We start from the raw sequence: 23,570 nt of genomic DNA on the forward strand, positions 1-23,570 counted from the left end.
ATTGTTATGGTGGGACGAAGCCAATATCATGACCCAAGATGCAAAGAGAGTAGGATGAGGGCACAAATTTTGACTTATCTATTCTCTTTAGTGCAAAATCATACAACCGGGCTAGTGTATATACACCAATAAGTTTGTGTCCGTAGATTAAGTTCATCTATGTCTCTCGGTGCAAGCACGTGCACAAAAGGGCACTGCTAACCTCATTGCGCTTTTTAGGAAAGCAGTAGGACTCTGCAACGATCTTTATTAAACATCGACAATATTTATATTTGACAAAAGTTTGTCTAGAAGAAATCTAGAGGGTTCCTCGGCCCAACCATTATTCAAGAAACAAGATTTAGCCATCTATCAGGTACCTGGTTCTCTTCCCTGAGACAAAAACTAAACATAACAGTTCCAACGGATACCATGTCCACACAATCTTCACAAATTAACGAGTCACTCCACCATCTTATATGAAGAACCACTGCGGTATATCATTATGGATCGATTCATGATGCATGCCAAGCCCGTATAGAAGAATTTTAGGTATGGAAGTTGCCTACTATTAACACTACTCTCCATTTTATTTTGTTAGGATAAGAGAATTTGTAGAAACTAGAGAACATCTGGTACCTGGTTCTCTTCCCTGAGACAAAAACTAAACATAAGAGTTCCAACGGATACCATGTCCACACAATCTTCACAAATTAACGAGTCACTCCACCATCTTATATGTAGAACCACTGCGGTATATCATTATGGATCGATTCATGATGCATCCCAAGCCCGTATAGAAGAATTTCAGGTATGGAAGTTGCCTACTATTAACATTACTCTCCATTTTATTTTGTTAGGATAAGAGAATTTGTAGAAACTAGAGAACATCTGGTACGCTGTGCTCATATACATGTGTACATATATCTTGATGCTATAACTCTGCAATAAAGAAAGCCGTATGCATCTTTTTGGTGCAGAGGCTAGGGCTATGTTCCCCTATTGAAAAAAGAAAAAAAAAAGTGTAAGTATATCTCACTGAATATATAGTACGTGCTCCCTCGGAATTATGATCATGTGCCTGTATGGTTGTAAACATGCAACACCGACCCATATTCGGTAGGTATCATGCCTATCTTAATGCAAGTCACTTACTAGGCTACAACTAGTTACAAATAGTTCTTACCTGGAAAAACTAGCGATGTGATATATGCATGGTGAGTGTCTTGCTCAAATCACGGTGCGGGATTGGATTAGTGGAAGAGTTTGGAATGCATTGAGTTATGTTAGAAACACACATATGCGATGAGGGCCGCCCTGGAGAGTGGAGAGTGGAGCCTTGGAGAGGTGCCGACTGCCGAGACCGAGCGAGCATGGAAGTCTAAAAAACACCGCGAATGTGTGGGTCGCAACGCGTGGCCGGCCATATCCTGCACCTTCACGCGTGCTGCCATGTCTGTTGTCACACGGCTAGCCGTGTGGGTGACCTGAGCTGCTGTGTCAACTGATGAAAAGAACCTCCGAATTTTCTTTGTGGAGGCGGCGGCGGGCATCTGCTAGTACAACAAGGAAAGATTTTGTGTCTCTAGATTAAGTCAACAACTAAAATAGTTGCCAACTCAAAACCTCATTGCTCATATTCATTTTTACCCATTGAATTCTGCCAAATCATCATGTAAAATCTCAAAAATTAAAATGCCTTTGATTTTAGAATTGGGCTTGCAATTCGAAGGTTGAATGGTCGTGTCATAAAAACGGATAATCACTTAGGTCTGACAACCTTCTTTGACATCTCCGTCCAAATGTGCACGGTGGGTCGTTTCCCTGCCAATTGACACAAGGAAGATGCCAGCCTGATTTTCTTAACGTAGGAAGTTGCCAGACATATGTATCCACTCTGTATTTGTATATAAGACCACTATCAAGAATACATTTTGTATCTATATAAGGCCATTAACATTATTCTAGAAAAGTTTGAATATGTTTCTACCACGTAGGAGATGTTTATTAACGTAAACCTTGCATGTAGCCATAGATAAAGAGGCACCACATACAACATATTTTATTAACCTCGAACACAAGAGTATTTTATATAATTAATCATGCTATTTATTAGTGCATTGTGTTTTCTTGGTAACTGAAATATGAGTTTGTGGCCTTATGTACGAAAATGGAGGGAGTAACACACTTGGCTAAATAATTAGCCATGCCTACATATATATTATCACTTAAGTCCAGTGGACCATAAGCTTATCATAGCTTGCCACCCGCCTCCATGATGTCATGGCAATAAACCAGACCGTGGGGTACGATGGGGTACTACGTATTTTGGACGAATAAAAATTAAAATTGTATGCATCTCTTAGACGAAGTGGCCCAGAGACTCAGCCTCCATTTCGAGAAAAAAATATCCTAGATGGATGTTCGTTAGTCAAAGGCCCAAGTATGCCTCTTTGACCCCGTACCGTTGTGGTTCATAACATTCCGGTGGTTGATACAGCTTCAACACACGCAGTCAAGGAATAATCGGTAGTGGCCACGATGAAGCTTATAGTGGCGAGAAAATAGAGCCTAAGAGGAAAACATAACTAACATCAAGAACAGTTTGGATCCATTGAATTGGATGAGTTCCACATGCATCCCAAGCCCATACATAGCAAGGTACGAAAGAAGCAAGTTTATAGTGTCAAAATTGCCTCGCTATTAACAATACCTCCAAGTGTTTCGTTTCTATATTTACGTGTCCATCTCGTGTGGTTATATAGAGACGGCTGCACGGAACCATTATTATGCACTTGTATGGTTGTAAATCTACAACAGCCACTGTTAAGTGGCCACCATTGCTTTCTTTACTCATGTCACTTGCATGTTGTTGCCTTGTGCTTCATCTCTAGCTACTAGCTACCGATAGTTCAGTGCCTACAGTGCTTTTTTCTTTTGACCATCTATAAGAAGCACGTAGTGTTACGAGAGCGGACGAATGGCGCCCGGGCTTGGGTGATCCTGATATTGGAATACGTACTGCGCGACGTACTGCGCGACGCGGAGGCAGCGAATGATCATTAAATTTTGCATGGCACGGTGGGCCACGTGAGCAATCACGATGTATGTACACACGGATGGGAGGTATACGTTGGCCCTGCAAAATAAATGCCCGTCCAGGTCAGTGGAACAGTAGCAGGACCAGGCCTGGCACAGGAACAGGACACGATGTATGTACACACGGATGGGGGGTATACGTTGGCCCTGCTAAATATACTAGAATGCATGCTATCTATCAAATTGTTTCTGCTTTAGCAAGGTGCGCATCAATGCATTGCAATGGCGTTAACTATGCATACAGATCCTGATAATAATTCATAGCCAAAGAAATGTGTGTTTCTATTTGCCTGGCAATAATACCAAAAAAAACGTTATATAAATAAATATATAATTCAGAAGGAGAATGCAGGCCAGAAAAAACTGTTATATCAAGTGGTGTGTTCCTTCACGAGAGAACCACCTTAGCTAATCTAGGTAAGACTGAACTAATAACAAGGACTCTCACTATGTTGCTTCAGAAAGTGCATCTCTGAAAGGTTTTGGCTACTCACTAGCATTCGCATGCTTATATTAATTCTTAGCTGAACCTCATGATTATTTTCTGCTCTCTTTCAGATAATTTCAAGAATATCCACGTCTCACAGATCAGTGCATATTCTCGAGAGGTTGACGCTTTTTCCTTGTGTATGATACAGTATTCAACAGGGATTAATCCAACCATTGTAAGGTAGCTGTGCATTGCCACTGAATAAAATCCAATCTATACAAGTATACAATCCAATTCAAATGGAGGAGTCCGACATTTTTACGAATAAAACCAATTTATCTCTATCTCTACTACTTATAAAGGCACGAAGTGCCGTAGGAAAATTAAATCTGAACCGTTCATCTACATGTATCCTACGGTCCAGAATCAGTTATTCTCCCCTCCCTAGATCACGCCTCCTTTGACCCGCCCACGTCGCATAGACGCGTCCGTAATTTGCTCTGCCTGAGAGAAAATAATCCATTCGTCCCACTCGAAAATACCGCTCCTGACGGTTCTTTCTTTTGCCTCTTTCACTTTTGCAATCTGCTCCTCCTCGCTAGCTGTCGCCGCCGCTCTCCCAGCCGTTAAACCGGCACCTCTCCCGCACCATTCGGCCAGCTACGACGCCTCGCCGGCGGGACGGTCGGTGGCGCTCCTTACCGGCTCGCCGTGCTTCTCATCGGCCTGATGCGCTCCCATCAGAGCATGCTCAATATGATGCCGGCATGATCCGCCGCCGCCCTGTCCTCGCGCGTAGGCGTCGGCCTGGATGCCTCCGCTGTCCCACTCGCCGATCTCGTTTCGCCCGCCTCTGCAGCCGTTGCCCCCCACAGCTAAGCCCGCCTTCAGGAGCAAGGTTAGCCTGCACTTTGGTCGCCGTTCATATTCTATTTTCTTGTGCAATCGCTATAGTCCAACATGCTCAAGATCTATGTTCACAACCTTTAAGGATAATCTACCTATCATCACTTTCGCTATTTTAAAATTAATAGTGGGTAACCCAGCCATCTAATGGTTTCATATGTGCTCACTTCACAGCTAGACGGAGATAAGATATATACCTTACCCATTACTCAAGTTAGCCAAACGTGTGTTTCCTGATTACTAGATTTCTTACTGTTATGTTGGTTCAGATACATCCCTTCTATGAAGAGCTTACTTAAGAAATTTGACGACGGTGCTAGCTATGCTCAAGGTTTTTGCCCTTTATCATGTTTATTATCCGTGTTCCACGGTTCCACCTTCGTCCTTGTTTTATCAGGCATGCATGCCAAATGGTGCTTCCTTTCTGCATCTCATAATCATGAATTACGAAGTACTAAATATCTGCGTTTGCTCTTTGGATGACGGTAGATCCATACATGGAGAAAATGGGAAATTGAAGCATTTAGGGATAATCACGAATCTTTTTCCCATAAGTTTACTTCTCCTTATCCCATTCATATCTTAGAAGAAAGGGTAGAATATAACACTGAAACATATTCGAGTTCATTATGTGAAATAGAGCCTAGGCTTCTACGACTAAGACTGGAGAACTTGAGGAGCAGTGATTGCAGAACTTGAGGAGCAACGATTGCGAATGACGAAATCAGTCTTAGTTCCTGAGACATTCCTATTGAAATAACATGTCCAGAGATAATATGCCTTAGCAGTTTCTCTCAATTTTGCAATTTATTTTAATGTCTTCTCTAAATATAATTCGGCCATCAATTTGATCCTCTTTTTTGCTTTCGAAACACAGATAGGGAAAACATTCTGATGGACCATTAAAATATATGGTTCTTGCTTCTTTAATTGGAGCAATTTCCTTGTCTTATTTGTGCTGCTGTTTATATTTACCTATGTTGATGTTAAACTGCATCTGATCAATCCTCTTCGAATTTACATTTAACAGGTGATTGCCTATGTATCAGTAACTAGAAGGCGGCCACCAGCACTGACCAAATCATATTCGTGATGCTGTATATATTTAACTTTGTTGATGTTAGCTCATCTTAAGTAATGTTCCCTTACAACAGGCTATCATGTATGACCCTGCTTTGGTTGTCGATAGAGGTATGGAACTCTATTTAGGTTGTCCATCAAGTTCACCATTTCACCTTTCCATGCTAACTGAAGTTGCTTCATTTTCCACATATTAATACAACAGAAGGTGACCATCCTGCGAGAAGGTAGTTTTGCACTTCGAAAGAAGTATGTTTCTTTTCAGGAACGGGAGAAATTTATTTGGATCCAAATCCAAGTGATTCTTTATGGTAGTTTACGTCATTGCTCCAATGCGAGAAAAAGTAGTCCGCTCTCGAGATACAAAGGTAACAGTGCAAAAATGTGTCCCCCCTTTACCTGAACAGATACTGCTGGAAGCATTTAACTATTGTAAGTGATTTTTTCACTATCCAATATCTTTATTTTTGTCGATTGCTAAAATTCTTCATGTCTCCATATGTATATATTACTCGGTTGGCAAATCTGATGTGTTCAAATTGCATTAATGAACAGTCTTGAATTTAATTTTTTAGACTACCATCTTATATTTTAAAATAGATGGCTTTAATAAAATAGGATGATGCCCAATCACAATGGTTAGTACTTTCGTCCGATGTTTATTTGCCGCGTGGAGGACATAGATGTGACACTTTATGCATATGCACCCATAAACATGTAAATTATTCGCATATATTCCACTTGTTTTTGGCCAGAAAAAATGTGATAGATTGGAGATAGATGTCATGTCATCAATGTAGTGTGATCAAATACTTCTTTCTGTGTTCTTACTTCATCAGGATCTGAACTATGTTTTGTATATCCGCATTTCACATAATTTTGTCTAATCGGTGTTCTACTATGCTTTTGGGTATTCCTTATTATGAAATTGGAAGATATGTTGGTTTGGATTATGCCCTATATGCAGTGAAAATCTGTTTATGATGTTCCTTGTGGTTAATGTTCCATTCAAGTGGTGTTGAATTAATTGTATTCTTCCTAATTTCCTGTCTATAATTGTTGTTGTGGTTAGATACCGAATGCCAAGGGAGGTGGTTTAGCATGAAGCACTGAGATAGAACTTTCTTCTATGAAGAAGCATCATGCCGATACACAAGTATCATTGAGAAACCTTATCTAGAATGGGGGAACAAAGAATGGGAGAAGAGAAAATATGTACTGTGTTTCTCAAAAAAAAAAAGATAATGTGTTGCCTAAAAAATTAATTATAATTGCGTGCTAAAAATGTCAGAAGATTTTGTTTGTATATAAGTATAGGATTGCATGTTCGAGCTACTACAACATACATACCATATGTTAATTTCATTGCAGAATAATTTCAGCATATATATTATGGACACAATTTGAAACGTGCGTGCACGTGCATACTTACTAGTACAAGTATACAATCCAATTCGTGTTTTTATAGTAATGATTAGAACTAATTGTTATTGTCATCATCCACTTCTTGAAGAATCGGGCAAGCCGGCAAGGTGTAGATGAGTTCACTACGGTGAAACTACGATAGTTGTCTCATAGGGTTTGTTTGTGCAACTTTAAGAGACCAGATTATTATCGATGTATTTATGTTCACATTTGTTAGACCGTAGCAACACACAGGTATTTGTGCTAGTAAAACCCCTAAATCTTCAAGATTCTCCGGTAAAAATCAGTGCAGAATCGTCATGCCGGCGGCGCACATACGGCAGGGCCATCATCACCACGCGTGAGGAGGTCCGGCGCGGCGGATCGCACGAGCTGACTACGGCCCCGGCCAGCGAATACGGCTACACCACATATGATGACTACGACATCGACCATATCTCGACCACGGCTACATCACGCTCGGCTACCTCGACATCGAAATCAACAAAACATCTACAGCAACTCAAGAACTCCAGTCAACAGCGTCCGCGTCGTCACTTGCGTCCACGACACCCCAATTGTGACTGCGGGAGGGAAGAGGAGGTACCAGAAGGGGACGCCGGTGATGAGGAGGAGGAGAAGAGGATGGAAGCACGAGACTTCAAATCCAGTCCGTTTCACTCCCGCTACGACTGAGGGGGGATGTTAGATGTATTATATGTAGGGGTGTATACGTAAGACTAGGATTGATCATCTTGTACTACAAGTCTACCCCCTCCGCTTGTACCTCTATATATACCCCCAAAGGATCATGGAATACAACACACAATTCTAGGGTTCTACAAATTCAATACATGCATCGTATCTTTCGGCTAAATTTTTTTCCCGTCTGCTTTGTAATAATTTTGCTGGCAACCCAATCCACCAATTTGTTCTAATGATATCGGTTGTCTCTTTTTTTTTGACATAGATATTGGTTGTCCGTCCTAGTCTCCCAAGTCCCAACACATGTCGGTGGAAGTGGAACAGGACCTGGTCGGGGTCTGCAACAGAAATCGCGTCCGCTGGTCCCAAACAGCCTAGCATCGGGCTGTTTCTTACGGCACATGTGGTTGGATTCTGCTACAGCGTGTACTTAGCGTACGTAGTCCACCATCGTATAGCAGACATACGAGTGACGTCAGTCAGAAAAGCCAACGGCTCGATGCCACATGGATATAGAGATCACTCTAGCTCGGGCGTACTTACGAGTTTTCGGTAGTGTTACTTCTTACATGAAATTCGCAAATCGTAATATACCGCAACTGAGGACGAGAGCAAGTAATCCCGCCGGGCCGTTATGCAACACACGGATGATATTGATGATCGGGAGGGTGCAGCTCAGAAGGATGTCTCCGAACGTACGTGCCACATTGGGCGATGAAGTTCCGCGCGCGCTGCAGCCTGCACGCGGAGAAGACGTGGTGTCAGGCAGCCACCTCCTGGTACCCCGCTTCGGCCATGTCGTCCCTTCCCATCGGTGGGTGGTTGGTGCTTCACCGTCGGGGAATCTGACGAGCTATCCTCGACTCCGGCTTCCGGCTCAGTCGTCGCGGCAGCTGGCGCTGATCTGGCCGCCGCACAACATCGGGCGGGAGTTAGGGTCGCGGCGCCATCGTTGGCATGGAGGCGGGACAATGAGCAGGGAGCGGTGAGGAGGTGACGCCCATGTCAACCACAGGTGCGGAGGCCACCAGCGACAACGAGCGGCGTCGGTCCACAGGTACGTGGCCTCCTGAGTCTGCGAGGCCTCTCTCTGTTCTTCCTCTCCCACCTCACTTGTCCTCTTTCTCTGTCAGTGAGCAAGTGAGCAGAGGGGCAGAACACCATTGCATCTAGACCTTCGTCTGCACGTTTGTTTGTCCATCGGGTGAAGAACAAAGTTTGGTTGCAGATTTTTGTTCGCTCTTTTGTTTATTGACTTCTAGCTCTGTACGTATGCAGAAATTACAAGGTGTACTATTCTGTGATGTTTCAGGATTCAGATTGTGAAAAAAGGAGCCTGCCATTAAAACTGTTCTATCCATGAGTATGCCATCCTGAAGATGTCTGATGCAGGCAACAACTTCATGCTTTCTTGCTCTGGTTGGTGGGTCGGATGAGCTTGCAATATCTCTGAGTTATGCGCAAGAAGACCTTTTGTGTAGGTTCATTATTGAGGGACATGCCCGACGAGGAAATTTCGACGTGATGAAAGGAATACTCACTGCTATAATGTGTTGTTAATTCTATGTTCTTTTGCATATATTGCCCTTAGGTAAGCTGAATTGTGACTAAAAACGTTAACTGTATTGATTCGGTTTGGGATTACATATACAGAGCACACATCGTGGGCTGAAGTGCCGCACACATAGGAAGGAGATCCTATGACTAAGGAACTGCCTAAAGACTAGGAGAGAGAGGTTGCAACGTGACAGTACAACATTATTCAACACCCCCCCGCAGTCGGAACTACGCTTGGAGCAATGTTCAGGCTGGAGCGGAACTCCTCAAAGATGGTAGTCGGCAATCCCTTCGTAAATATATCTGCAAATTGAGAGCTGGTGGGAACATGGAGGACTCGAACTTCTCCTAGTGCCACACGATCACGGACAAAATGTAGATCAATCTCGATATGCTTTGTCCGTTGGTGTTGAACAGGATTGGAGGCCATGTACATAGCTGAAACATTGTCACAATACACCACTGTGGCACGTGTAGGAGGATGATGAAGCTCATGAAGAAGTTGGTGGAGCCAACAACAGTCAGCGATGCAATTTGCAAGTGCTCTATACTCGGCCTCCGCACTCGACTGGGAGACGGTGGGTTGTCGTCGAGAAGGCCAGGAGACCAAGTTGTTGCCAATGAACACACAAAAGCCAGAAGTGGACTTGCGAGTGTCAGGGCACCCGGCCCAATCCGCATCAGAGTAAGCAATCAGCTCCATAGAAGATGACATGTGTATCTTTAGTCCATAATGAGATGTGCCCTTGATATAACGCAGTATACGCTTGATCAGCTGATAGTGGGAGTCCCGAGGGGCATGCATAAACAAGCAAACCTGCTGCACTGCATATGAGAGATCCGGTCTCGTGAGGGTGAGATACTGTAGGGCCCCGGCAAGACTCCTGTAGAGACTCGGATCAGAAAAAGGGACACCATCGGTGGCTGAGACTTTGGAGCGAGTGTCAATGGGTGTCGAAATGGGGTGACAATTGAGCATTTTTGCTCGCTCCAAAACCTCCAAGGTGTACTGCTGCTGTGATAAAAAGAGCCCTTCATGTGTGCGATGAACATTGATGCCGAGAAAATGATGAATGTCACCAAGATCAGTCATGGAAAATTCATGATTGAGTGAGGAAATAATTGTATGCAGGAGGTGTGTGGTGTTTGCGGTGAGAATAATGTCATCTACATACAAAAGAAGGTATGCGGTGGAGGCCCCTCGTTTGAGTATGAAGAGGGAGGAGTCACACTTGGAAACAGAGAACCCAATAGAGGTAATGAACTGTGTGAAGCGATGAAACCAAGTGCGGGGTGCTTGTTTGAGGCCATAAAGAGATTTATGTAAGCGGCACACATGAGAGGGGTGAGTAGGATCAACAAAACCGGAGGGCTGCTCACAATACACTGTCTCCGCAAGGTGTCCATGAAGAAAGGCATTCTTGACGTCCATCTGGTGAATGGGCCAAGACTGGGTGGTAGCAATGCTGAGGACAGTGCGAATAGTGGCGGGCTTGACCACTGGACTGAAGGTCTCTCCATAATCTACCCCTTCCTGCTGTGTGAAACCGCGAACCACCCAGCGAGCCTTGTAGCGAGCAAGGGTACCATCAGGGTTCATCTTGTGGCGAAAAATCCACTTCCCGGTCACCACATTGACACCTGCAGGACGAACAACTAAAGACCACGTGTCATTCCGCATTAGAGCATTAAATTCATCGAGCATAGCAGCATGCCAGTTAGGGTCCTTGAGAGCGGAACGGTAGGTGGAGGGGAGTGGAGAAATGTCGGAATGTGTAGAGGTGTGAAGAGAGAAAGTTTGTTTAGGCATAAAATACCCAGTTTTACCGCGTGTGACCATGTTGTGTTGGTTCTGGGGTGGCTCTACCGCGACAGATTTTGGTGGCAGGGGTGGTTCGGGTGGCGGTAGCGATGGGGCGCGGCTGGGCGGTGGGCCAGGCGATGGAGACGGGAGATTCGGTGCGCGTCGCGAGGCGGGAGCAGGCGGGGTCGAGGTGGGTGGCGTGGCAGCGTGTGGTTGGTGCGGGGTGGGGGACGGGGTCGTGTCCCCTCGCTGGGGCGCGGGCGACGAGCCAGATACGGGCAGACCTGGCAGGTACGAGGTTGGTGGGGCGGAGGATCCGAGGTGGATACGTCTGGGCTGCTGGGTGACCACGGGATCTTCTGTGGAGACCTGATCAGAAGCAACAGAAAAATAGGGAAAGGTTGACTCATCAAAAATAACGTGCCTAGACACTATGACACGCCGAGAATCGAGATCGAGACAACGAAACCCCTTATGCTCCCGTGGATAGCCGAGAAAAACGCACCGAACGGATCGAGGGGATAATTTGTGAGGGGTTGTGGCGTAGAGGTTGGGGTAACAGAGACACCCAAACACTCGAAGGTGATCATAGGTCGGATGAACACCATACAAGCGGTAGTGAGGGGTGTCAAGATTAATGGCACGGGATGGACGGCGGTTGAGTAGGTGGGTGGCAGTGTGTAAGGCTTCAACCCAAAAGGGAGGGGTTAGTTTGGCTTGGGCAAGGAGGGTACGTATGATGTCGTTGGTAGTGCGGAGGAGGCGTTCAGCCTTGCCATTTTGTGGAGATGTATGTGGACAGGAGAGACGGATGCAGGCACCATGTGTAGCAAAGAAATCACGCAATGCATTAGTGTTGCGGTCAGAAACCCACCGGCGAGCAGCGACGGGCAACACAGGAGAGCCGGGAGGCTCCCAGGACTGCGGCTGGCCCTGGTCCCTCCGAGCGACGGCCCGCAAAGACTCCGGCACGCACGTCCGATGCTGGTGCAAGGGCGTGCCACCTGACCTATACCTGGTCAGGAAGGTGATGGAGATGCCTCGCTTAGTTTCCTGCATGGCATACACGTAAACATTAAATACGAGCCTCGATCGGCTCTCAGGTTGTCCTGTGAATCGGCTCAAAGAGCCGATCCACCCATGATTCGCACGAGGTGTACGAATATATGGTGGTCCTGCTTGATCAGAATAAAGCTAAAGCGATCTACTACGATTTAGGGTTTTCACCGCATAATCGGAACATCCTACTCGTGATTGAGCCTCGCGGCCGCGCACGGTGTTCGTAAACCAATCCTAGACAAGGCCTAAAAACCAACACGAAGTTGATCCCCGAAACATCATGTCTAGGGCTAGCAAACTACACCCTACACGTCGCTGGATCCTTCAACCCTTTGTAAGGCCTAACCATGCAGATATTAAACTAATCCTTGAAGAACAAGGAGCAACCATAACGGATCGGATCTACTAAATAACGATCAAGCGGGGTGCCGCCCCTACACCTAAGACAGGCGTAAGGGCGGCTAAACGTCTAAGGGTTGCACTACGACAGCATATGATACGAAGAACAATGCTAACCCTAACACGTCTAAGATAACTACGTTGCTCGCCATAAAAAAGGCTTCAGTACGAGCAACGCATGAACAGCGAATAAACTTGTGCTGCCTAGATCGCAAGATGCGATCTAGGCAGCATGATGCTTACCCGGAAGAAAACCCTCGAGACAAGGGAGTTGGCGATGCGCCTAGATTGGTTTGTGGTGAACGTGATTGTTGTTTATTTCATAAACCCTAGATACATATTTATAGTCCGTAGACTTTCTAACGTGGGAATAATCCCAACCGTGCACGAGACAAACTCTAACTAACCGACACGTATCCTACTATATTACAGATACAAGGGCAAACTAGCCCAAACTTTGCATATAAGGCCGATTCACGTATATTCTCCCATGTATATTCTTCAAGCCCATCTTGATCGCGGCCCACCTCTGACTCGGTCAAATTCTGGTGATAACAATTAGTCAAGAACTCCCCGCCATTATCACATTGCAAGCAGCATATGGTGGTATGAAACTGAGTTTGGACAAATTTAAAGAAACGTTGCAAAGTGGCACAAGTATCTGATTTATTTCTTAAAGGGAATGTCCAGGAGTAACGTGAGAAATCATCTAAAATAACAAGATAGTATTTGTAGCCTGAAAAACTAACAACTGGTGAGGTCCACAAGTCACAATGAATGAGTTGAAAGGCAGCGGAAGTGCGTGAGGATGATGTAGGGAAGGGGAGACGAGGTTGGCGCCCGAGTTGGCACGCCTCGCAAATGGGTGAGGGACGCATGGAAGCCTCAATATCATTATTACATGGTGAAAGAAAATCAAGGGGAAAACTAGAGAGAGATGCATTGCTAGGGTGCCCAAGTCTTCGATGCCACAAGTCGACGGTGGTGGTGGTGAGAGCCATGGGGATGGAGTTCTTGTCGCCGAAGAATGGGTAGAGGCCATCATCACTATTGGAGCGAAGAAGTAGGGTCTTGGTGGCTAGGTCCTTCACGGAAAAACCAAAAGGGTCAAACTCAATGGAAACAAGATTATCACGAGTGAATTGACGGACGGATATGAGATTCTTAACAGTTTGTGGTGAGACTAGAACATTTTGAAGAGTGAGTGGAAGGCTAGATATTTTGACAGACCCTACTGCTAGAATTGGAAGTTTAGACCCATTACCAACAGTGATATACTGAGAATTCAAATGACCTAAAGAGGAATGAGAGGTAGTCAAGTTACCCGTCTTACCGGTGACGTGGGAGGAGGCGCCGGAGTCCATGACCCATTCTGGTGGAGGTGGCTGGTACCCGGAGTTGCTTGCAGCATCATGGATCATCGCTGCATAGTCGAAGGAGTATGGCGTGGTGGCGTAGTGCGGAGAAGAGTGCTGCTGGTACGGCAGCTGGGGCAGTTGCTGGTACGGGGCGGGCGTGGTGGCGGAGTACATGACTGGGTAGGCAGAGGAGGGTGCACCCGGGCGAGGGCCGAGCACGCTGGCAGCGTTGGGAGGCACCCAGGTAGACCGAGCCGGCGGGAACGGGGCGCCGACGGGTGCAAAGTACCCAAACCAGGGGTGCTGGGAGGAGCCAGGCTGGCCGCCACGGCCGCCGAACTGCGGCTGACCACCGCCACTGCCTTGACCAAAGTGGTGATGCTGCTGGCCGCGTCCACGTCCGCGGCCGCCCCCGCCGGACTGGTGTTGCGGACCGCCACCGCCGGACTGCTGCTGCTGGTGACCACCGCCGGCTCCCTGGCCATAGCCATTGTACCCAGGGATGGGGTTCTTGCCCCGGTAATTCGGGCTGACGCCGGGCATGCGCGCGTGCCCACCGCCGGTCTGGTTGCCACTTGGGGCTGGACACGGTCGCCAGTGCCGTGGGCAATGAAGGCGGTGGTGCCGTGGGACTGCTGCGACTTGACGTCGACCTCGGCGAGCTGGATCCGCGAGATGCACTCCGCGAACGGTGGCAGGGGCGGATTGCCTTTGAGGATCTCGGACTGGAGCAGATAGGCCTCACCCAACCCATCGAGGAATTGATGCGCGAGGTCACGGTCGTCGACGGGCCGCCCGAGAGCCGCCAGGTCGTCGGCGATGGACTGGAGTTTGCCGGCATAGGTGGCGACGGTCATGTCGCCGCGGGGAGTGCTGCGGAAGGCCTTGCTCAGGAAAAGGTACCGGGAGTCCTTGTTGGCGAGGAAGAAGCGCTGCAGCCGGGTCCACGTGGTGAGGGCGAGGCCGTCGGCCCCTTTGACGAGGCGATGGAGATCATCGGAGAGGGTCGCCATGATCCATAGGCTCAGATGGATGTCGACGGCGCGCCAGGTATCGTCGGGATTGGGGGGCGCAGCCCCTTCGGTGACATGATCCATGACCTTGTACATGGTCATGAGGAAGACGAAGATTTGTCGCCATTTGGAGAAGTTTGCCCCGGAGGAATTCACCTGAAATTTGATGTAGTCGGTGATGTGCACGTTGAGGATTGGGTGAGAAGGGAAGTGGTGGGAGGGAAATTGGATGGGAAGAGCGGCGGGGGGCTGTGGGGGAACAACCGACATGACTGGCAGAGCATCAGATAGATCGCCGAAATTGAGAGAGGAATCGGCAAGGGGAGTCGCCGGGGCTCGGGGCATTGGGTGGCGTTGTTGGAGAGGTGTGGAAGAGTCTGAGTCGAGAGGGTTGACAGAGGGAGCAGGGCCGCCGGAGGAGGAGGGGATGGTGGCCGGAGGGAAGGAAGAAGAGGCCATGGAGAAGCACGAAGGCTCTGATACTAAGCTGAATTGTGACTAAAAACGTTAACTGTATTGATTCGGTTTGGGATTACATATACAGAGCACACATCGTGGGCTGAAGTGCCGCACACATAGGAAGGAGATCCTATGACTAAGGAACTGCCTAAAGACTAGGAGAGAGAGGTTGCAACGTGACAGTACAACATTATTCAACAAGGTATACCGTTTTCTTACTGCCTATTCATTGGTTTCCCTGTCTTATGAAGTGTTATATTGAGTAAAAACAAAAAACATACCATTATGGTAAGGTAGTCCTTTTAATATCTTTCTACATTGGCATCCACAATTTGCTTTATTAGTTTACTTTATTGTTCAGAATAGAGAAACCAGAGTAATCTCTACTGTGTTATTCAGCTCACCAAAGTGCAGTGTTCTCTCTCTATCAATATTACAATGGACTGGTATGCTCTTACGCCAATTCCAATCTTCGTCTAATGGCTTCTGTGAATAGCTTCCTCTCTGTACATGACAATACTGTCAGTGGTCAAAACCATTTACAATATGTAGTTAGCGGATAGAACTGAGCACGTAATCCTTCAGATCAGCCCTGCTTGAGTGAACAAATTTAATCCTCTATGTGTTGTATCAGCTCAGAGAATACATAAGTATAAAAGTGTACAACGAGATCACCATATATTTATTCATCCCTCCACTAACGGATTAAAAAAAACCTTTTTAAGAGGCACTAGGTAATATTCTATACCATTTCTCAGCTTGCTGAGCTACTAATTAAGGATTCTCTGTACAACCATGATACATACCAGGGTACAATTTGGCATGACATTTGCAAGGCCCAATTTTAGAACAACATGGATGTTTCCTTCTAGAGATCTACTATGTGTTCTTCTCTCATTCCGTGCTGATTTTTTCTCTCCTCTGCAGATCCGAGGCAAGACACTGTGTAGACCTCATTGATTAGAAAGGTCAACTTAAAGAGCTGTCAACAGAAGAACCTTGCACGAATTGGCCGCATCTGGGAAAGCAGAGACTACTAGAAAAATCAGAATGTATATGTTATAAAGTGACAAGCAAATAACGAAGAACGAAACAAGAACACACGCAGGGGACACAAGATTTAACGTGGAAAACCCCTTCCAACACAGAAGGGGAAAAAACCACGGGCGCCAGCCAGCAAAACTTCACTATATCGGGAGGTGTTTACAAACGCCGTGAGTTATCTTATAATCTGATAAACCCTAGCCGGCGGCTTACAAGATGTATATATAGGCGGTGCCAACGATCCGTACCGTATCCGGCGACGGGCCTCGCTCCGCTCGTCAGAAGTTAGCCTCCCTTTAGTATATGAATTTGGATCACAATACAACAGTATACGACTAGGGTCCATACTTGTGGACTGTGAGGTGATATTCTATGGTTGCTGACACTGAACTTATTTTGTCCTTTTATTTAGTACAAACAATGCATTGGCCCAACTTATTTATCTGTCTTCCTTTGCACAATGATACCTTTCAGTAGCCTGCTATAAATTGATTGGCTTACTCATACTTTTATCATAAGATTTTCCTTATCTCAGTTCAATAATTACTTACCTACACCTATGCTTCTGATTTCATTTTACATTTTTGCTTGAAGATCTGCATTTGCAATGAGATTAAAGTGTAAACATTATCATCTCTTCCGAAATTTATCATCCTTTTCTCAGATATTGATCCCTTCAATTCGTCACCAGGCATTGTCTCATTATACTGGTTGATGGAATAAGTAATTACGCTAAAAAAATATTTGTCTAACGCATAGGGCTTGAATTATTGGTCATTTTTGGAAGAAAATCAACTATTCCGTGCCAAGGATTAATATTGTCCATGGCACCATTAATGTTTTTATTCATCATTTCTGCAAGCAAAGCAGTTGTTCCGTATCAAGGATTAATACTACCTCTATCCCAAGGCTTAAGGCTTATATTTTTTTGGAAAAGTCAAAACAAGTAAAGTTTGACCAAAATTTTAGAATAATCTATCAATAAATATAATATTTTGTAGATAGCCCATTATTCTGGTGTGGATGGCAAGCAGGCCTATATTTCTTGGTTTCGAAAATATATTTCATTACCTATCTAATAATATTAATTTTGTATTTGACATGTTAATGATTTTTTATAAAAACTTAGTCAAACTTAACATAGTTTGACTTTCTGAAAAAATATAGGCCTTAAGCCTTGGGATGGAGGTAGAATTCTTCATGCCACCACTAATGTCTTAGTGCTATTATAACACTATGACCAATATGACCAAAATCTGTTCTGTAATTTCTTTTGAGAACTCCTTTCTTTTTCATTCCCCATAGATAGAGAGAGAGAGGGAAAATTCTATTTTGTCACAGTAAAAATCTAAAATTTCTTGCCTTATTGCCTCCTTACAGTCGCGTGTAACATCACCCCACAGTTGGATTCAACCTTTTGCAAGCCGGTAAATATGACATGTTGTATCCGATTCATGTTTAATTAGCACTATTATCATTGTGATATATGTACTCTCTGAATTAGATGAAGGTAAGATAAAAAAGTTTGAAACTATTCCGCATTGACATTGCATAAGCTTGGGAATATGTAAGGAAGAAGTGTTTTTAGTATTCCCCTGTCATATAAGCTACTCTATTGTAAAATTATCTGAATTTTGTTTAGTCATGAGTATAACTTTATGAATTTAGTGTCGGTTGCTGGTCTCACTAGCGGTACTGCAATAGAGAGTTTCATGTTCCAGTCTTATACATAACAATGTGTTCTAGATACTCAACAAGCCCGGGTTTGTAACATGTACGTTGCTCCAGCTGCTACATTCTTTTCCTCCCATTTTGTTTCTTTACACACACCGTTCGGAAAAAAACACCACATGTGCGACACAGTGGAAGGTTGTGTGCTAACAAACCAGATATACCAGTACAAACAATCATTGTATACCTCCATATATGGACCATGGATAAGGCACGCTACTAACAATGTGGTAGCTGGTGCTTCTGATGGATTAGTTGTCGGGTCACCATTGGACCAATTTTTTCTACGGAAAATGTCGGTTCAACTGGCAACTCTATAGTTCATGTGGACCCTTAAAAGAGGAAAGTTCACCTAGGTAATTTGCAAATTGATTGTGCTGCTAATATGTTTCTACATTATTTTCTGTTATAAGCAATAATCTTAGATTTCTAACTATATGTACTTGACAACTTTGAGAGAAGATTAGGTATTGTATTTTCACAACTTTTAATTGTCCGTGCTTCAAGTTATATACCCCTGTTATTCAAAAATATGAATATGAATGTTATCATGGATAGATAAATGAGCAAGTGACCATTTAGGTTAGCCTCCAGACGCAAGCACACGGAGAACAAGGACATTGTCGTCCTTTTTTTTTCTTATGGAACCGAGGAAACTTGATATATCACAGTTGGTAAAATAATAGTCGGAGCTCGGGCTTACATATGTGATATCACTTAATCGGCCATAAACTTTTCCGATGAATTCTAAGGTCGTTTTTCATGATTCGTGGGAGAAAATAAGCAGAAACTCTCATCCATGCAGGCATGGTTAACACGAGACCTCGGGGGACGATTGGTTACTACGATTTCTAGGCGGATGTTCGGTAGCTAGTGTTCCAAGCATGCAGGCACGATCCTTTCTCCTTATGGTTCATCACTTTGGCAACGTAGCTACAGTATCAAATGCCTACGTGAGAAATCCAAGAAAAGAGGCCGCGATGCAAGTTCCGGCGGTAAGGAAATTCGGAATCGTAGGAAAACATAGCCAACAGAAAGAAGCATGTGTCCTTGCTGGATTAGACGAGTTCCTGATGCATCTCAAGCTTATGCATTGCAAGATTTGAAAAAGCGGCTATACTGTGTCAAAATTGCTTCACTGTTAACACTACATATCCTCCAAGTTTTTGGTTTCTATACTTGGCGGTTCACATATTCACTATGCTCATATACAAGGGTCCACATCCTGTGGATATATACACACACAATTGTACAGTGGCCACAGTGGCTATCTTTACTCATTTTAGTTGCCTTGTGCTTCATCTTGCTACCAATAGTACAGTGCCTGTAGTGAAGTGTGGCCAGAGGAAGCATGCATTAGTTTTTTTTTTGAAAGAAAGGAAGCATGCATTAGTTGGTACACGAAATTCGCAAATGAAATCTAGCGCAACTGAGGCCGAGAGCAAGAAACGTCGCCAGGCCTGGCCGTGTTGCAGCATGCGAATGGTGCGAGCTGGCTTTCGTCGCAGGCCATTTAGCCCAACGTAAGTAGGCGTCGAGGCGCTGGGCCAGTATGTGTTGCCGGCCGCCCATATCGGAGTGCACGACACGAGATTAGCTGCAGGGCCCAAAATTCTGCAGGGATATGGCCCTGACGGGCCGTGTTGATAATAATCGCAAGGTGTGTGTGCCGAGCGCACGTCATGTACGCCACGTTGTGCGATGAAGTTGCGCGCCGCCCGCGGAGAAGACGCGGTGCACGCTCGCCATCGCCTGGCAAGTGGCAACCGGACAAAAGAACGCGGCGCATCTTGACCAGCGACAGTGTCTGGCGTGCCATCCAATCCAGTCGATAGATAGAGTAGACAACTCCCAGATCGAGGAAAACAATGGGGTTCCTGTCTCTCGTCTCCGGATAATGCAGCCCACTTTTCAGCCACTCTCCTGCTCAATCATTGTTCCACAGCGTGCCAATAAGCTGCCTGCACGTCGTTTTCAACCATGTGTGTATAAGGACTTTCACACTAGATTGTATCTTAGAGCATCTCCACTCGTTGGCGATCCCCACGCCTAAATCCGGCGATATTTTCATCCGGATTGGAGGAAAATTTGGCCTGGGGAGCTCCGAAGTTCCCGCCGTCCCCCCGGCAGGAAACCCCCACCCTCGACCATTTGACATATTTCAAACAAATTCGACATAAAATTTAACAAGTTCGGTGAACAAGAGTTAGGAAATTGCTGAAACAAATTCAGCGAAAATCAGTACAATGTTTAACAAGTGCTGAAACAAATGAAGCACACAATTTCACAAGTTTTGAAACAAATTAAGACAGACTAGTTGGCGTCGGCGTTGGCGTTGCCTCGGAGCGTCCATATGTGCTCCACCAGATCATCTTGCAGCTGTTGATGCATTGTAGAGTCTCGAATCTCCTGACGCATAGCAATGAAGGCGGCCCATGATGTCGGCACCTGGTGATTAGGCTGAGCAAGAGGACCCTCTCTATCATGTGGTGCTTCTTGCTCAGACAGAGGAACCGGATGTTTTCGCTCATTTTCAATAATCATATTGTGTAAGCACACACAACAGTTCATCACCTCCCACATCTGATCTTTGGACCAAGTCATAGTGGGGAACCGGACGACAGCAAATCTCTGCTGGAGGACACCAAATGCACGCTCAACGTCTTTTCGGCAAGCTTCTTGTCTCTTGACAAACTCGCAAAGCTTGGGGGTGCTAGGTTTCGAAATAGTCTTCACAAATGTTGCCCACTTTAGATAGATACCGTCTGCAAGGTAGTATCCTTTGTTGTAGTGTCGACCATTGATCACATAGTTCACCGGGGGAGCATGACCCTCAAAAAGCTTGGAAAAGATCGGGGAGCAGTTTAGGACATTAATGTCATTGTTGGATCCAGGCATACCAAAAAAAGAGTGCCAAATCCAGAGATCATGGGTAGCTGATACGTCTCCAACGTATCTATAATTTCTGATGTTCCATGCTTGTTTTATGACAATACCTACATGTTTTGCTCACACTTTATAATGTTTTTATGCGTTTTCCGGAAATAACCTATTAACAAGATGCCACAGTGGCAGTTCCTGTTTTCTGTTGTTTTTGGTTCCAGAAAGGCTGTTCGGGCAATATTCTCGGAATTGGACGAAATCAACGCCCAGAACCTTATTTTTCCCGGAAGCTTCCAGAGAGCCAGAGTGGGACCAGAGGGGAGCCCTGAGGGCCCCACACATGGTGGCGGCGCGGCCTAGGGGGTGGGCGCGCCCCCCTACTGTGAGGGGCCCCGTGGCCCTTCCGACTCCGCCTCTTCGCCTATTTAAGGCCTGGTGACCTAAAACTTCGATACCAATTGACGAAACTCCAGAAAGACTCCAGGGGCGCCGCCGCCATCGCGAAACTCCAATTCGGGGGACAGAATCTCTGTTCTGGCACGCCGTCGGGACGGGGAAGTGCCCCCGGAAGCCATCTCCATCGACGCCACCGCCTCCACATGCTCCGTGAGTAGTTCCCCCATGGACTACGGGTTCTAGCTGTAGCTAGTTGGTACTCTCTCTCCCATGTACTTCAATACAATGATCTCATGAGCTGCCTTACATGATTGAGATTCATCTGATGTAATCGGTGTTGTGTTTGTTGGGATCCGATGGATTGTTACATTATGATTAGTCTATCTATAAAGTTTATGAAGTTATTGTTGCTGCAATCTTGTTGTGTTTAATGCTTGTCACTAGGGCCCGAGTGGCATGATCTTAGATTTAAGCTCTATACTTATTGCTTAGATTGTATCTACAAGTTATTTGCACATGTCTATGTCCGGAACCCGAGGCCCCAGAGTGACAAAGAATCGGGATAAGCGGAGGAAGGCTTAGATATGAGGATCACATGTTTTCACGGAGTGTTAATGCTTTGCTCCGGTGCTCTATTAAAAGGAGTACCTTAATTTCCAGTAGATTCCCTAGAGGCCCGGCTGCCACCGGCTGGTACGACAAAAGATGTTATGCAAGTTTCTCATTGCGAGCACGTATGACTATATATGGAAAACATGCCTACATGATTAATAATCTTGATGTTCTGTCTTAATGCTATTTCAATCCTATCAATTGCCCAACTGTAATTTGTTCACCCAACACTTGTTATTGGAGAGTTACCACTAGTGTAGATAGTTGGGAACCCCGGTCCATCTCTCATCATCATATACTCGTTCTATATGTCATTGGAAGTAGTATCAACTATTTTCTGGTGCCATTGCCTACGTATTCTTATTCTGCTATCGCTTGTATTCTTATTACTATTGCTCTCATATTACTGCTGCTTTCACATCACCCCTAGTTCTTTTCCAGGTGCAGCTGAATTGACAACTCAGTTGTTAAGGCTTATAAGTATTTTTTACCTCCCCTTGTGTCGAATCAATAAATTTGGGTTTTACTTCCCTCGAAGACTGTTGCGATCCCCTATACTTGTGGGTTATCAAGACTATTTTCTGGCGCCGTTGCCGGGGAGGCATAGCTCTACTCATAAGTTCACCTGGGGAGTACACTCACCTCTCTCTCTGTTTTTATTTTATTTTGTTTTGCTTGGTTTATTTCTGTCTAGTATTACTTTGCCTAGTTTATTTTTGTTTTGTTTGTTTTTGTTTTGTTTTACCTTTCTCATATACCCAAAAATCCATAAAAATTTGAAAAACCGAAAAATTAAAAACTGCTATTATGGGAGAACCCACAACCTATTTGGAGCTTATTGAATTATATAATAATTATAGAGAATCAAGAACGGGAAAAGTTATGAGTGCCGTGATAGAAAAATTGAATACAATTGCTAAAATCTTGCTTAAACGCCATGATATAAACTGTTGCTCTAAACAGGATACTAAACATCTTAAATTTCAATGTGGCTTTAGTCAGGAAGTTTTAATTAAGAACTATAATTGGAATAACTATATTCATTTTGGGTTCGAAGAGGTAGAACAATTTGTCATATTTATGGGAGCCTCTGAGATAGAATCCTTCATTGCTAAAAATTATGAAACTTGTGTTGTTTGTAAGGACCTTAAAGATTATGTCTCTTCTATCCTTAATTTTTGCATAGAAAGTTATAGTGATAATCCTTATATCATTGATTATAAAGAGAGACTCATTAATGCACAAGAATGCACTCACAATTTGCAGGAACCTGTGAAAGAAGAAATTGATGAACATGAAAGCTCATTGGATGAAAAAGAGGAGGAGAGTGATGAACAAAAGGAGGAAGAATGGATTAGCTACCCATGCCAACCTTCTAATGAGAGTAACTCTTTATCTCTTACACTATTTGATTGTCCTCCATGCTTACCGAAAGAGGATGAATGTTATGTTCCTGTGGATTCTCTTGAAATATTTCCTATGAGCAAAACTTGTGAAAATGATTATGCTACTGTTATCTATGATAATCCATGCTACTTTGATAAATCTTATGATAATGCTTTGTTTATGCCTGATGTCAAAATGCATGGTACAAAAGAGTTTTGCGTAGCAAATGTTTATGATAAATCTTTAGATGATGGTCCTATGTTACT

The 23,570-nt window shown here is 44.8% G+C and overlaps 1 protein-coding gene and 1 long non-coding RNA gene across 2 annotated transcripts; one reads left to right on the forward strand and one right to left on the reverse strand.

Moving 5' to 3' along the window:
• Positions 1-4,027: 4,027 nt before the first annotated feature.
• LOC127296620 (uncharacterized) lies at positions 4,028-6,805 on the forward strand. The gene is made up of 3 exons (XR_007848585.2): positions 4,028-4,406; positions 5,445-5,605; positions 5,700-6,805. It is a non-coding gene; the product is annotated as an uncharacterized lncRNA (long non-coding RNA).
• Positions 6,806-8,480: 1,675 nt separating this feature from the next.
• LOC139830258 (uncharacterized) lies at positions 8,481-15,063 on the reverse strand. Its single transcript, XM_071818267.1, has 4 exons — positions 14,356-15,063; positions 13,403-14,257; positions 9,393-11,333; positions 8,481-8,729 (listed from the first exon to the last, which is right to left on the reverse strand). The coding sequence occupies exons 1-4, from the start codon at positions 15,061-15,063 to the stop codon at positions 8,481-8,483; spliced, it is 3,753 nt and encodes a 1,250-aa protein (XP_071674368.1).
• Positions 15,064-23,570: the final 8,507 nt, after the last annotated feature.

The sequence above is a fragment of the Lolium perenne genome, chromosome 4 (assembly GCF_019359855.2).
Source record: "Lolium perenne isolate Kyuss_39 chromosome 4, Kyuss_2.0, whole genome shotgun sequence".
Classification (NCBI taxonomy): domain Eukaryota; kingdom Viridiplantae; phylum Streptophyta; class Magnoliopsida; order Poales; family Poaceae; genus Lolium; species Lolium perenne.